This window comes from Macadamia integrifolia, chromosome 14 (assembly GCF_013358625.1).
Source record: "Macadamia integrifolia cultivar HAES 741 chromosome 14, SCU_Mint_v3, whole genome shotgun sequence".
NCBI classification, from domain to species: domain Eukaryota; kingdom Viridiplantae; phylum Streptophyta; class Magnoliopsida; order Proteales; family Proteaceae; genus Macadamia; species Macadamia integrifolia.
In genome coordinates this window covers 17,094,011-17,109,211 of record NC_056570.1, presented here as the reverse complement: position 1 = coordinate 17,109,211, position 15,201 = coordinate 17,094,011, and the positions used below count along the sequence as shown (strand labels likewise).

The 15,201-nt window shown below is 34.9% G+C and overlaps 1 protein-coding gene across 2 annotated transcripts; it reads left to right on the top strand.

Moving 5' to 3' along the window:
• Nucleotides 1-9,730: 9,730 nt before the first annotated feature.
• LOC122062163 (palmitoyl-acyl carrier protein thioesterase, chloroplastic-like) lies at nucleotides 9,731-14,807 on the top strand. Of its 2 annotated transcripts, none has more exons than XM_042625864.1 (7): nucleotides 9,731-10,002; nucleotides 10,729-11,381; nucleotides 11,509-11,642; nucleotides 12,742-12,855; nucleotides 13,006-13,177; nucleotides 13,278-13,346; nucleotides 14,293-14,807. In XM_042625864.1, the coding sequence occupies exons 2-7, from the start codon at nucleotides 10,881-10,883 to the stop codon at nucleotides 14,551-14,553; spliced, it is 1,251 nt and encodes a 416-aa protein (XP_042481798.1). In that variant the 5' UTR covers nucleotides 9,731-10,002; nucleotides 10,729-10,880; the 3' UTR covers nucleotides 14,554-14,807. The 2 variants fall into 2 exon arrangements, with proteins under 2 accessions (XP_042481798.1, XP_042481799.1); XM_042625865.1 differs by having other exon boundaries at nucleotides 10,661-11,381.
• The last annotated feature ends 394 nt before the right edge of the window (nucleotides 14,808-15,201 follow it).

Genomic DNA, 15,201 nt, shown 5'->3' with positions numbered 1-15,201 from the left:
TAATATAAGAATTTTGAAAATAAGACGAAAGACAATCTAAAGAGGATTAAACGTTTTAAATATACCTATAAATATGTCATTAAGACGATCCTTATAAATATTTAAAAATAAAGACTTTTGATAAGATCTCCAATATCCGTAATATTAGCTTTGAACAACATAAAAAATAGGTTTTCATTGATTCTAATTCAGTACCGATATGAATTGTCCTAGAATCAGCTGTGACTCGGTTTGACTCAATTGAAATCGGTCTCCCTTGACTGTGTAAACTTGGTCAGACTAATTACACATGAAAGAATCGGCTGACTCAGCCAATTCTGATCCGATTTGCAAACAGTGACTTATATGTTTTTTTTTTTTATGGTAGATGACCTATATGCTTTAAAGAGACATGGAAGATGAATATCATCTATTAGGCCATTCTATGAAAATATAATTAACAACAAGAACAGAAAATAAAAATCGAAGTTTATTTCTCACAAGCCCTTTTATATGTCAAAAAGAGACCTAGGAGACCATGTGGTCTCTACATCCAGACATAGGAAGGAGCGAAATGATCGCATCTCCCCCATGAAAAAATGAAGTTCTATCATTATTGATACTTCCATTGATCCCTTGCTGATGCAACTCCCATGTGTGCCTCTCTAGCCTCCTTATATGTACCTCTTGTTTTGGGGAAGAAAGAGATAAGACACATGAAAGGTTAGTATAGGCTGCGCTCTAGAGCTGAGAAACTTTCCATGCCAAGTTGCATATAGCCTATGCCCAAACAATGAGAGCATGAAATGACCAACCCCCCTCCTAAATGAAACTTCTCACCAGACTTTATGCCAGTGCGCACGCTCTCATTGGCCAAAGTGCTTGTGGCCGTCCTTGTGTATGGACCACAAGCCTGATAGAGACCCTTCTCTTATTTCTTAGAGATCGTTATCAGATCAAGCATCCCTATCTATGTCTAGAAGCTAACGTGGCAAAAAGATCACCCTATTCTCTTGATTGGATGCCTTTGTGTCTCCCGTCATTGATCCTTGACTATCATAATGACCATGTGATTAGGTAGTGATTCCCATCCATTCTTTTAATTGTATGATATTGTTGATTGCCAACTCCAAACGGCAAAAATAATTGACAACAATAGTGCCATTATTTTCAGTTAAATCCCTGGTCTTAATGTGCTATTAATGATGAGAGAAAATGATCTCTGTTCACGAGTGTGGCTTTGCGCTACCACCCTGACCAATAAGAAGACTCACATAGGCATTGATTAACCGGAGATGCACTATGGTCATTGCGTTTAAGTGTAGGGGTGTTCGTGTTTCCAAAAAAAAAAAAAAAAAGCTCAAAACGTCAAACTTTTAAAAAAAAAAAAAAATCAGATTTGTAGAATTGTCCTCCGCCTATTATTTTGTTGGGTTTTTTTTTTTATTTTTTGTCTACGAGAGGCCTCTGCATCCACAAAGGGGCACAAGGGTACGATGATCATTGTACACCTTTGTGTCTCTGGGCGCAAGGACTCTTATGGACATAAAACTTTATCCCTATATATATATATATATATATATTTTTTTTTTTATACTCTCCGCCTATTTTTTTAAAGTGTCTTAGTGCATGGAACTTGTATTAAGCCTTTGGCACGAGTTGTGTGTTGCTTATCTAGTTTTTGATGTAAAGTTGTGTTTAGAGGGGCTGTTAAGATGTAATGCATGTAGGATGCTTTGGCTTGATCAATCTATACAATACGTCAGGTAAACATCCGATATCTTATTATAATCTGCCATTATAAGCCTGTAATTGATTTGTAGTAGTGTGCCAAGTTGACAGTCGACACTTATTATAATTAGTCATGATCCGCCAATTTTTTTGCATAGATCCTTGCGTTTGTCCTTACTTAGAATCTCGACCCCATTAAGTTAGGATAGGGTTTTGAATATTATTGTTGTCTTAATACACACAATGTCATGGGCAACCCTCGCCCAACCTCTAGAATTGGAATATTGCTTCTTATAATATATAGTACTATCCAGAATTTTTTTTTTTTTTTTTTTTTTTTTTTTTGACCTAATGGTTTTTAGTCAAGGACTGAAGCAACAAAGGCTTTTATTTCTATTCTTATTTCTTGGGGAACTACAAAGTCAAGCAGTGGCCAGAAGATGGGCGAAAAAACAGTTGATCCACCAACTACCTTCCAACTTGAAAACGTATAAAATAAATACTGGTTGCTAGGTACTTGAGAACCACACGACATCCAAATCCAAAATCAAATCAAATACTGGTAAGTGGTAACACACTAATTAAGGAGTTGTTAAATAACCTGTAACGCTTCAGAAAGAGATGGGGAGTTTTAATGACATGAAGTTGGAGCTGACCTTTCAACAACAACAATAATATTAATTTTATAGAAAAAGAAAAGAATATGGAGCTGGATGGAACATAATTAAAATTTAGATTAGTCTTGGTCAATTTTGATTTGATTTCAACTTGAATCTGTTAGAATTTAGATTCTATCATAGCCTTACAAATGGGGTATGGATTGGCTTCGGCCAATTCTGATCTCAAGTTTTAGAACCCTAAATCTAATTGAGTAACCGAGTTTTTAATTGGATTGAGATTTCAATAAGTCATGGTGAAAGAGGAATTCTTTCACCGGTGGTCATCATCATACTTGCACAATTATAGGTAAACAATAAGTCATGGGAAACAAATAATGATAATAGATTTGGGTGACGGAAAACTTTCATCTTCTTTCGTCATTTTCTTGAAATAGTTTTTTCCTTTTTTTTTTTTTATGCAAATAAAATGTTTTAATTATTATTTATATTATTAGGGTTAGTGATTAGTAGCGCACGTAACTTACTCGAATACTTGGTTGAGACCAAAAAAAAAAAAAAAAACCATATAGTCCTAGAAGGAAAAGTTTTAACAACTTTCAAGTAACTTTGTTTGAACAGTAAAAAATATAAAGATAGATCTTAAGTCAAATAGAAAGTAAAAAATATAAAGATAGATCTTAAGTCAAATAGAAAGTAAAAAATATAAAGATAGATCTTAAGTCAAATAGAATGATGAAATCCAAAACTTTGACATACAGCTAACACAAGGGGACCTTCTCATCCAAGTGTCAATTTTATCAAAGATGCATCTCATGTGGCTCTAGGATTATAAGTATAGGTCCATATTGTATCGGTATCGGTGGGTATTGATACATATCGTATCATGTAATGTATTAGTATTGTTAAAAAGATTATTATATGATAGGTTTTAAGTATCAGCCTGTACTGCATCGTATAAGCTAAATTGTATCAATATCGGTCTGTATTGCATCTTATTAGCCATATTGTATCAGTATCGATGGATATTGATATGATAAGTGACAATGATACTTTAAACCGTGTGTGGCTAAAAAAAGTCAGAACATGTCTGAATACCTCAATCTTAAAGAATGTGGAGACTTACATCAATTTCCATGTATATATTTCAAGTGTTTGATCTTCCATTTTGTGCTACTTTATTTTAAAAATTCTTGGTAAAGAATGTATTTTACAACAAGGCAAGGCAACAAGATAAGGCTTGATTTGGTTTGATATCTATTTCAATTCCATGGGGTGATTTTTATTTCTGAAGTTGTTTGGTTTTATTTTTGCATTTTACTATAGTAAAATAGAAATCAAATTTCATAAAATTCTGAAATAGGTGAGAAGCCTTTCAATTTCAAATTTGAAATGCACTCACGCTTGTTCTTTAATGAGAAAAAGGTTAATTTGATGGGTAAAACAGTAATTTCATGATGGTTGATACATTTATGTGTGAAATCTAAGGTAGTAAAATATGCATTTTACATATTTAGAATGGAGCTACCTAAAAACCTCTTTTTGTAGGTTTTGTATTTTAAAGGCTTTAAATATTATCGGACATCATATCTCTCCAACAACAACTACTTAGTGTAATTGGTGAAGTATGGTGTGCAAAATACCCTTGCTCACCAGAAAGTCTCAAGTTTGAATCTCATGATTGTCGTGGGAGGGGAAAAAAAAAAGGAGAAATAAATCTTGTCAAAATCTTCTCTCTCCCCCACATCATCACCAGAAGATTGTCTAAATCACACAAAGCAAGAAGGAAAATCGTCCAAGGGAAAGAAAAAAAATCGACCAACAAGAGTTGTGCACAAGATTTGCAAAGAGAGAGAAAAAGAAGAGAAAAAAAAAAAAAAAACAAAAAATTATAAAAAATTTCTCCAAGTATATTTCTCTCTTCTCTCTCCTCCCCCTTAACAATTTGGTCTAAAAATATCTCACCTACCAATTGTGGTTTTTCCTCTTTTGGGAAAGAGAAATTTGTTACTCTACCTCACCATTTCCCTATAAATACAACTCATGTAAAAGAAAGGAACACACTTCATTCTTCTTTTAAGGTTTTTTTTTTAGTTCCTCTCTCTCTCCCTCTCTCTCTCTCTTTAGTTTTAGTTATTCTTTATTTTTTTCTTTAATCACTTTTGTAATAGTTTTTTATTTCAATTAATGCAAGCACTTTTTTATTTTTATCTAGCCTTTTATGTTTATGATTTATGCAATTGAGTTATAATTTTTAAAGTTATAGTTCTAGGCTTAGATATATGTGACAAGATCACGAGTCGTGGAGCATCTCTTTTTTTCAAGTTCAGTTTTTTTTTTCAAGATTTGTTTTCTCTAGACCTAGAAATTTCAAATTTAATTCATTCCAAATCTGATTTTTAGAGTTGACAGTATCTCAAATCACCCAAACTTTCCAGTTCAAGCATTGATTCAGGTAGGTAGGCTTCTTCAATAGTCTTCTCTCCCCCCTCTCATTTCCTTTTTTAACTATCATTTCTTTCTTAATTTCAGTCATTACATTATTGATTTTCCTTTCCCCAAGATTCATGGCTAGTGTATGTGATGGCTTTGCCCTTTCTAATCATAGAACCATCATTTTATTATTTTTATTTTAATTTTTTTCCTTTCCCTAAAGCCAAGTAGAGTAACTCTTGTAAGAGTGACTCTCTAGTCAAGTAGGGAAGCTCATATTATGATGCATCCCTCGGGCTAAGTAGAGAAACCTATTTGTGAGCCTCTCTCTAGTTTTATTCCTTTTCTTTTACTTTATTTTTATTTCAGCATTTTTTCCTTCATTATTTTTTTTTTAATTACGTGGGGTGTTTATTTTCAGTTATTTATTTATTTAATTTTAATTACATGGTTTGCGTATTTAAATTCTTAGATGACGAATGGTTAGGACGTTATTTTAGATACATATGTTTAAGACAGTAGTTGGAATTAGATCACAACCATTATTAATCGGTTCACTTTCACATTATTAAAAGAAGCAAAAAAATAAAGAGGCTGCTCTTCCTGTGTTCGACCAGTAGTTACATTGATCCATACGCTTGCGGTTACACTTTAAATTCTAACAATGGTCTCATCTCCACCGCCCTTCCTAGCCCCCACCCTCTCCCAAAGAAATAAAGATAATATATTATTCTTAGAATTTGAATTACCAAATGGATTTCTTATTCTTTATATATTTCATATTGATGCAACCAAACAATTTCATTTTCTTGAACAAAATCTATTTGTTGATTATTTCATGAAAATCAATCAAAAATGGAAATATAAATCATATCCTAAGAGACACTTGATTTCCATTACATATGATCCGTTTATATGCATATATTGCTTTTTTGTAATTTCTTCACAACCTAATTTATAAGCATCTAGGTACTTGATTATTGTTAAACATAATTAATTTGGTCAGGAAAATTAGTTTTAAGACAAGCCAATGACCATGATGTAGAAGATCTACAAAGGTATAACTCAGTCTTAAATGAAGCTAAGAAAATTGTGTGAAAAAAAAGAACAAAGAAATATAAAAATATTTTATAACAATATAAGCATAATGGAAGGGAAAAACATTATCTATTAGATAGTTATAATGAGGGAAAAGAAAGAGTAAAGATTTCAATTATATTAGATGTATTAAAATTGAAGATGGTAACGTACTATTAAGGGATGAGGATTTTAAAGAGAGATGGAAAGTTTATTTATGCAACCTACTGAAGGAAGACACTTCGAGGTATATTTATGCAATCTCAATCATCTTCAGGCATGGCATGTATGTACTGAAGCAAATTCACAATGGAACATGGCATGTACCATAGTTTCCTCTACCTCAGAGCACAAAGGAGACATAAGATTGGAAGATATTTTCCTGACAAATAAAAAATGCTTGATAGTAATGGATTCAGAACAACATCTCCAAAGAAAGTGTTTAAGTTTAGGAAAAATTTTCAGATTGCAAATAGTGTTCCACAAGGGGTAGTTCACAGAGCTAGATCCTCCAATATTTAATCCCATCAAATGAAAATCTAAAGCTATGTAATTAATCGTAAGGACAGAAAAAGAACCATCACTAGAAAGACCCCAAACACAAACATCATTCTTGGGAACAACACTAATAGAAAAGATGGAAAGCCATTAAGATACTCCATATCGTAGATATATACAAAAAATTAGAGTGTATGAAATAAAAAAGCTTTAAGGTGAATGAAAGTAGGCAATAAGACACAAGGCCCAAATGAGGTTCCAATAGAAGTGTGAAAAAACTTAAGAATCTGTGATTTATTTTAATTAATCAAACTATTTAATAAGATTACAAGCACAATAAAAATATTAGATGAATGGAGGAGAAGCATTGTGATTTTGATTTACAAAAGCAAATGTTCTATTCAGAGCTGCAATAACTATAGAAGTATGAAGCTAATGAGTGATACTATAAAAATTATGGGAGAGAGTTGTTGAAACCTAGTTGAGAAAAGAAATTACTATTACAGAACCAATTTGGTTTTATACTAGAAAGATCCATGACAGAAGCTATTAACTTACTTAGGATACTTATGAAAAGATTTAGAGATTGTAAGAATGATCCCTTTATTGTTCTATTAACCTAGAAAAAATTTATGACAAAACCTTAGAGAGTTAATCAAGCAAGTTCTAGAGAAAAAAATATTTTGAAATAAAAATATGTTACATAATTAAAGATATGCATGATGGTGTGAAAACTAGCATAAGAACTATGGGGATCAATGTAGTAAATTCCCAATTACAATTGGGTTATGTCATGGATGGGCTTTAAATCCCTATTTGTTTGCATTTATCATTGATAAATTAATCAGAGACATTTAAGATTAAGTTCCTTGGTGAATGCTTTTTTCTGATGGTATTGTTTTAGTGAATTAGACAAAAGGAGTGATAAACACCAAGTTGAAGTTATGAAAACAAACCTTATGATCAAAATGATTAAAGATAAGTACAATGAATGCAGAGTAAATGGTGTATAACTTTAGTTACACGATAACGAATATTGATGTAACGAAAATTGAGGAGAGGGAGACTCTGCTAAGTGGTTATTTTAGGTATATGGGCTCAATCATAAATAAATAAGGCAACAATAGGATGATATTTCATAAAGAATTAAAATAGGATAGATGATTGAGATATGTATGTCTAGAATGTTGTGTGATCAATGTACTCCTTTGAAATTTAAGGGAAATTTTTATTGAACAGTCATATGAATGGCTATGTTGTATAGTGCAAAAATGTTGAACGGTTAACAAACATCAAGTAGATAAACTTAGTGTAACAGAGATAAAGATGTTGAGATGAATGAATGGTAAAACTAAGAAAAATAAAGTAAAAAATGATCCAATGCGAGGAAGTGATTTGATTCAAATTGAGCTATACTCCCATATTTAAACTCATTTGGGAACAATTTTGATACATGATAAGCTAGGTGAGAGTCATTTTAGATGGCATGCCCATATATTAAACAGAAGCCTTTAGATGCTCTAGTATAGAAGAGTAATTTAATTCAGATTGAAAGAATGAAAAGAACTAGGGGTAAACCTAAAATAACATTAGGAGATATGGTAAGGAAAGATATAGTTTCATAAGATATTATTTTTTAATACATTTGCGGACAAATAATCCAGTTCCTTTTATGATTTTTTAATTAAAAGCATATTATATGAAGATTAAACTTCTACAAAAGAAATAAGGTGAGCTTTCAACTACAAAAGGACAAGGTAACAATTTTTTTTTTATTTTTGTAAAAAAAAAGTTCTTAATGAATGAATTCATGTACATCGAATGTATCGAAGAATAAAATTTTGCATTCAACAACTATGGTTAAAGAAAGGCAAAAAAAAAAAAAAAAAAAAGGAGAATAGAAGAAGATGCCAATGTTTATAAAAGGAAGAGGTTGTGCATGCCACTATTTTTTCTAGAGCTAGCAACTCAACCAATAGGTGGGTAAGATGAAGAGGGGCATGAGAGTCATTATCAAAGGAGAGGGAGAGAGAGAGTGAGAAAGTGTGGCTATTTTAGAAGCATGCTCAACCTTTTTATTTATAAAATAATCAAAAGATGAAATATATTTGCATTAAATAGTTTTATTTCAAAGGGCAAAAGAATGCTCTTTGGTCTTGCGACCCTGTGTCAATACGAGGCCAATAAAGTGGTGCACATAGCATGAATAGAGGGTGGATTTTTTTTTTGGGTTTTATACAAATAGGGTCATCATTTTGTTGCTCTTTGTGTTTGGGCGCAAGGGTCACACAACTAGGGATTTGTTTTTCCCCTATTTCAAAATATTCATTTTTCTCATTCTTGTTAGTGGTCTTTTGGTAAGAACTCTTATCAGTTTAACATGCAATGTTGATCTTGCAACATAAATTTTGTTGATGTAGGAAATTGCATGTTCCTTAAAACATGGGGTTCTTACATAAATGGGGTTCTAAATAAAATTTTGCTAACACCAATACGGGGAAAATGTTAGGTATGCTGTTGATATACTGTTAGCTAGCACCCACTTTGTCAATATTTCTCTTCCCCTTTTGAAATGACCCCCCACCCCTCATGTATGATACATCGTCTGACACCCCCATTAGTGGAGTTTTTTTTTCTGTTAACCAAAGTGTCTAGGCCAGCTTATGTGCACCTTGACTAATCTTCAGGGAGACTAGCACAACAATCCATCACCACGGTCTCCACTTAAATCGTAGATATATAAATAGAGAATCAAACATAGAACCGTACATCTATCCACATAATCACCAATTCGCCTTAACCATCTGAACAACCCACAGATGAATCCCGTTATTGTAGCTTATTGTATACTGAGAGCATACATAGTTAAGTGGGTGAAGGAAACCAACCAGGACAAATTCACAATTTAAAATAACAGTTGTTTGTTTACTTATCATTCTTCATTAAGTAGCATAAAACACCTCTCTAAACTTTGACTTACAAAAAAACCTTTGACTTGAAAAAAAAACTTTGACTTTATAAAAAACAATCTAATTTTCTTTGAGAGAAATATTTTTTTTTCTATTTTTAATGCTATCTTGATATCCAGTTGGTGATCAAACAATTTATTTTGACTGCATTGGTAAACCACATTGAATTTTCTGATAATGTAATTTATTTAATGTTGTAATCATTATTGCATTAGTTTATGCTTAATTAACAAAAACACACCATTATCCAGATTCCAGCAAGAGGTCGAGGAGAGGGGAATAAATAAATAGTAAATATGAGGAGGGTATTTCGGTAATATCACCATACGTAGAACCCCGGGACTTGAATCCGGGACGCGGGAGGCCCAGGGCCAGGTGGCTAGAATAGTATAAAATGGAGGTGTTGGACGGCCAGTCTTCGCCATCCATCCAAAAAGCCGCTGGCCCAACATCTCTTTCTATTCCCTACTTTCTCTCTCTTGTCTCTAGAGAAAAGTAGTTTCGTATTTCATTTTCAATTTTGCTGTGAGTCTGTGACACAAGAGTAATCGAAGATCCTGAGAGAACCAGAGAGAAGTGAAAAGGGAAGAACGGAAAAGATCGAAAACCCTAAAAAGGTTAACGAAAGCTGTTGCAACCGCAAAAAGAAGGCACGAAGTTCATGTTAATGAGGGGCTCATTCCTTTTCTGATCAAAAGGTACGAGATTTTAGCTTTCTGTAATTATTTAACTTTGATTCTCAGCGGTTCTTAGAGTTTCGCGTTTGATTATTTATATATATATATTTTACTCTCCCCCCACCCCCACCCCCACCCCCATCCTCACCTCCACCTCCGGTAATTCGTGTTTAATGGTAGCGAATGGAGAGAAAGATCGGGATTGTTTGGGGTTTTTTTATTGTAGATCGGTTTTGAATTAGGTTTTCATTCACTTCTTCATTTTGTTTTCTGTTCTTAGATTGTAGATCCGATGCTTCAATGCTGTAATTGTTTCATATTTTGAGACTTCCATTCTTTTGAATTTTCCTGGTATTTTTTCAGAACTGTTTCTGTTCTTTGAGATCCGCCGCATTCGGCTTTGCTCGCGGTCTCTCTCTGTTCAAAATATTCAACTATATTGGACGTTAAAAATTTCATCTTTTCCCTTTCTGTCTCTACTTCTTTTCTTAATATTGTATTTTCAAGGATTCCTGGAACATCGTTCGACTTTTCTTTTATTATTATTAGGGGTTATTATTTTTTTCAATAAAAAAAATATATTTTCCCCTCTCCCTACCTGTTTTCCTTCCACGGAATCAACTATAGAAAATGTAACCAGTTTGCGTTGTTGTTTTTTGTTTCTGGTTTCTGTTGGAAGGAGCATAAACAGAGAGCTTTGTGTGCTTCTTTCGAGCGTCTGCTTGAAAATTTCTACATTGTTTGCAGATAAAAATTTCAGAGACTGTTGGGTTATGGTGGATGTTCTGATATTTGCGACTTTCCCTCAAATTTTGGGCGCCTGAGTGGAGAATCATTAGTGCAAGTGATCTAATCTGCGCGAAACATTTATCACTTTGGACGCTACCATTCTTTCCATCATGGTTGCCGCAGCGGCCAGCTCAGCATTCTTCCCCATTGCCCAGGCTTCATCGGGGAAGAAATCAATGGTGCTTGGAGGAGGATCAGACAATTTGGATAGTCGAGGAATTAAGTCGAAATTTGCTTCTTCTTCTGGTGGTTTGCACGTTAAGACAAATGCCCAAGCTCCTCCTAAGATTAACGGTACCTCGGTAGGTCTGGCGACAGAAGTTCTGAAGAAGGAAGATGCGACATCGTCACCTCCCCCAAGGACTTTTATCAACCAATTGCCTGATTGGAGTGTGCTTCTTGCTGCCATCACAACAATCTTCTTGGCTGCTGAGAAGCAGTGGACGCTTATTGATTGGAAGCCTAGGCGCCCTGACATGCTTGTTGACCCATTTGGTCTCGGGAGGATTGTGGAGGATGGACTCGTTTTCAGTCAGAATTTCTCAATTAGATCATATGAGATAGGTGCTGACCAGACAGCTTCTATAGAGACGATGATGAATCATTTACAGGTAGGAGACTGTTCCTTATTATTCTTTGTTTACTCTCATAAGCGATGGTTCTGTGAGAAAAAAGAGGTTATTTTTCCATTACAAAAATGATTTGCGATTAATGTCTCATGGGCTTTGGTTTGCACAGGAAACGGCACTTAACCATGTTAGAAATGCGGGGCTTTTAGGTGATGGTTTTGGTTCAACACCGGAAATGAGTAGTAGGAACCTGATATGGGTGGTCACTAAGATGCAGGTTCTGGTCAATCGCTACCCTACCTGGTAAGCAACCTTCCTATCCACTCAATACTTTTTTTTTTCGTAAATTTATTTTTTAAGAGGAACGCCCACTAATGAAGACTGTTTTTATCTGTTCTTGAGGTTTAGCTTTCCACTTCTGCTTTTACAGCTTCATGTTTTGTATTTGTTACTGGATTTTCTTTGTAACAACTAGCATAATTGGAGATGTCACTCTATGCAAGAATTATAGGTTTTTCTTTTTTCCCAGTATTGTAAAATTTTGCTGAATATAACTTGAGATCATAAAGATGACTTGGTGTATTTTAGTATGAGCTCGAGGAAGGTGTGGTTACCCATGTCTGGTGTTAACCTTACTTTGAATCGTTACAAGCAAAAATCTTGCATCAAGTAAGCCTAAGCTAGTAAATCTTATTCTCTCCACCATGTATGCGCCACCCCTGATTGTCAAGGTGCGGATAGGGAATGGGAAATGGTTTTCAGACCTGATATATTTTATCCTACTGAGTTTGTCATACATGTATATCCATATTAGAATATGAGACCATGTTTTGGCAACTGAAATTGTAGATCCTTTAATTTCTGCTTAAATTATTCTTTGATTTACCTTTGGAATTTGTCGACATAAGCGCTTTTATGTTTGTCATCTTCATCTTCCCCTTTTACATTTCCAAGTTTTTTGTGTTGCAATTTCTTTCTATATAAGAATTAAAAGCATAAGCAGTGGTTGGTTGGGCAAGCTGAATGAGAAACCGTGCTGGATTCTAGTTTATGTTCCCGTGGATTGAAGTTTGGATTTCATATTTTGCTTATGTGACTTTATGCTTTTGGAGCAATTATACAAGCATTACCACTGGAAAGATCAAAGATGTTAAAGTTTATTCTATCACATAATTTTAGATTTAAACATCCAAATTGTGTTAATAATCTGACATTCTGTTTCTTTCTTTATGGATAACTTACACATCTATGAAACCTTAATTAGAGGTAGCGATATTTATATGCTAATTATGGGCTTTCCTTTGATTGCTTTCTGGCATTTTGATGAGATCCTAGTTGTAGGGATTCAGAGGATTTTTGTTGATGACGAGATGTAAGGCTGATTCTGTTTTTTTAACTGCAGGGGTGATCTTGTTCAAGTGGATACTTGGGTTGGTGCATCTGGGAAGAATGGCATGCGCCGTGATTGGCTTATTCGTGACTCTAAGACTGGTGAAACTCTCACACGAGCTACCAGGTCAGAAAGTGATGGCACGAAACTTAATGACTAATCATGCTTGGTTCTTGGTGGTCATTTCTCATTTATGATCTATGGGCTTTATATTAGCATCTTCCATGTAGCTGACTGGAAATTTTCTGGTGTTGGTTCTTTTTATCTTTTGGATAGTGTGTGGGTGATGATGAATAAACACACCAGGAGATTATCTAAAATACCAGTGGAGGTTAGAGGGGAAATAGAACCTTATTTCATTGATTCTGCTCCTATTGTCGACGATGATAGCAGAAAGCTGCCAAAGCTTGATGACTGCACAGCAGACTATGTCCGAACTGGTTTAACTGTAAGTCTATGGTTAAATTGAAATTGCATTTTCTCTTCTAGCATTTTCATTGTCGAATGTAAATTTATGCTGATAATGGATTAAATCCCCAAAATTGCAGCCTCGGTGGAATGATTTGGATGTCAATCAGCATGTGAACAATGTGAGGTACATTGGGTGGATTCTTGAGGTAGATCCTTTTTGCAAATTGGTACCATTTTCTTTTTTGGTTTTGAGTACAATTAACTATTATGCTTTTGTTATTTATTTTGGTCCGCCATGATGAATTGAGACCATTATATTCTGGTCATTTGTACTTTTTGCTCAAAAACTTATGAACTGGGTATAGATGAGGGTCTGGTTTGATACCTGTGATCTTGGATCTGGGCTTCCATTTTTTGGAAACTGACTTGGATGAAAATTTCCCCTTGGTTTTAGAAACGTATAGTGTACTATTTGAAGGAGTGCAGATTCAATATTTCTTTGTTCTGCAACACTAACAGCTGCATTTCCCTTGGTAAAATTTGTTCTCTCCCCATTATTATCATGGGTTGTGGGTTTCCTCCGATGTCCTTGTGCTGTTTCAGGTTTTTGGAGACGGGGGTGTAATTACGAGAAACTCACTGGGGGGTATTTAGGACATTTCCTGGAGCGGGGGGGGGGGGTGCGACAGTTAGCCCTGGATGGGGAAATGCAGTTTCGGTTTTTGGTGCTGGTGTCATGGGGGATCATCCCCCCCCCCCCCCCAACAACGGCCCCCAAAAAAAAAAAAATTTATTATTTGAAAACGAGATCCACATAATATGTTTGAGAGGTGGTTGGGTGTAATCATTTTATATATATATATATATATATATATGAACTGAATCCCTGCAAACATTTCATGAGTTCAGACATGATCCTTTCTGAATGCATTGAGTGAGTGGAAACTCCTCCTTGAGACAGACCTCACTCCATGGTCATTTTTTTTTTTTTTTTTTGTTGGGGTGGGGGGTGACATTTCTTTTCTCTGACCGTTAAAGCATTCTTGTTGTGTTCGCTTGGCTGTCATGCAATTTCTTCTTGCTTCCACTGAAGTATCATTTTAAGTTGTGTTTAGCATCCCACTGAAACATGGTATAAAATTGGTGTTGCAGAGTGCTCCAGTCTCAATTTTGGAGACAAATGAGCTTTATAGCCTAACTATGGAGTACAGAAGGGAATGCGGAAGGGACGATGCGATTCAATCCCTTACTGCAGTCTGTGATGGTGAATCGCGAGATGTTGGTGGCATGGAATGTGACCACTTGCTGCGTCTTGAGAACGGTCCTGAGGTTTTGAGGGGAAGGACCAAGTGGAGGCCCAAACAGGCCAATAACTTTGGCATCTTGGACCATGTTCCAGCAGAGGCTGCGTAACCAGCTTCCTTATCTCAGCAACCTCTGATTACTGTATCTCGGATTGCTTGTGTAGAATCCTACTTGATGTCCTCAGATTTATTTCTTTATTTTCCCCTCCCCCAATTATTATTTTTTTTTTTTAATTTAAATTCTTTCCTAATTCATATATCAGAAGCCCTTTGTAATTAGTGGTTGGTATTTTGCTGTACGTTCTCTTCACTCCAAGAACATGTGAGGACTGGGTCACCGATGTATGTTTTTATTCTGTGGGCTCTCTCTCTCTCTCTCTCTCTCTCTCTATAGAAGCAAACCCCACCCCCACCCGTCTTGTTCGAAATTAAATTTGTGGAAGGGAAATGTAGGTATTTTGGGCCTTATTGCCCACCATATACCTGGGCGTGCGAACTTTTGTTTTCTGGTGTGAGAAAGATATATATTATATGGGAAAAGGTTGGGTATGCTGTCAATATTAAGTATGTTAGCACCTATTATGTCTATATGTAACAGTTAACCGGTAACCCCCCTCTAAGTAGAATTCAGTTGTCCGGATTTGAAGTTAAAACAGATATGATTCTCTTACCTTCTGTCTTCATGATGGTTTGAGCACCATCACGACTTAATACACCATCTGAGATCTCAACAGTTTTCCATGATATTATGCAAGTG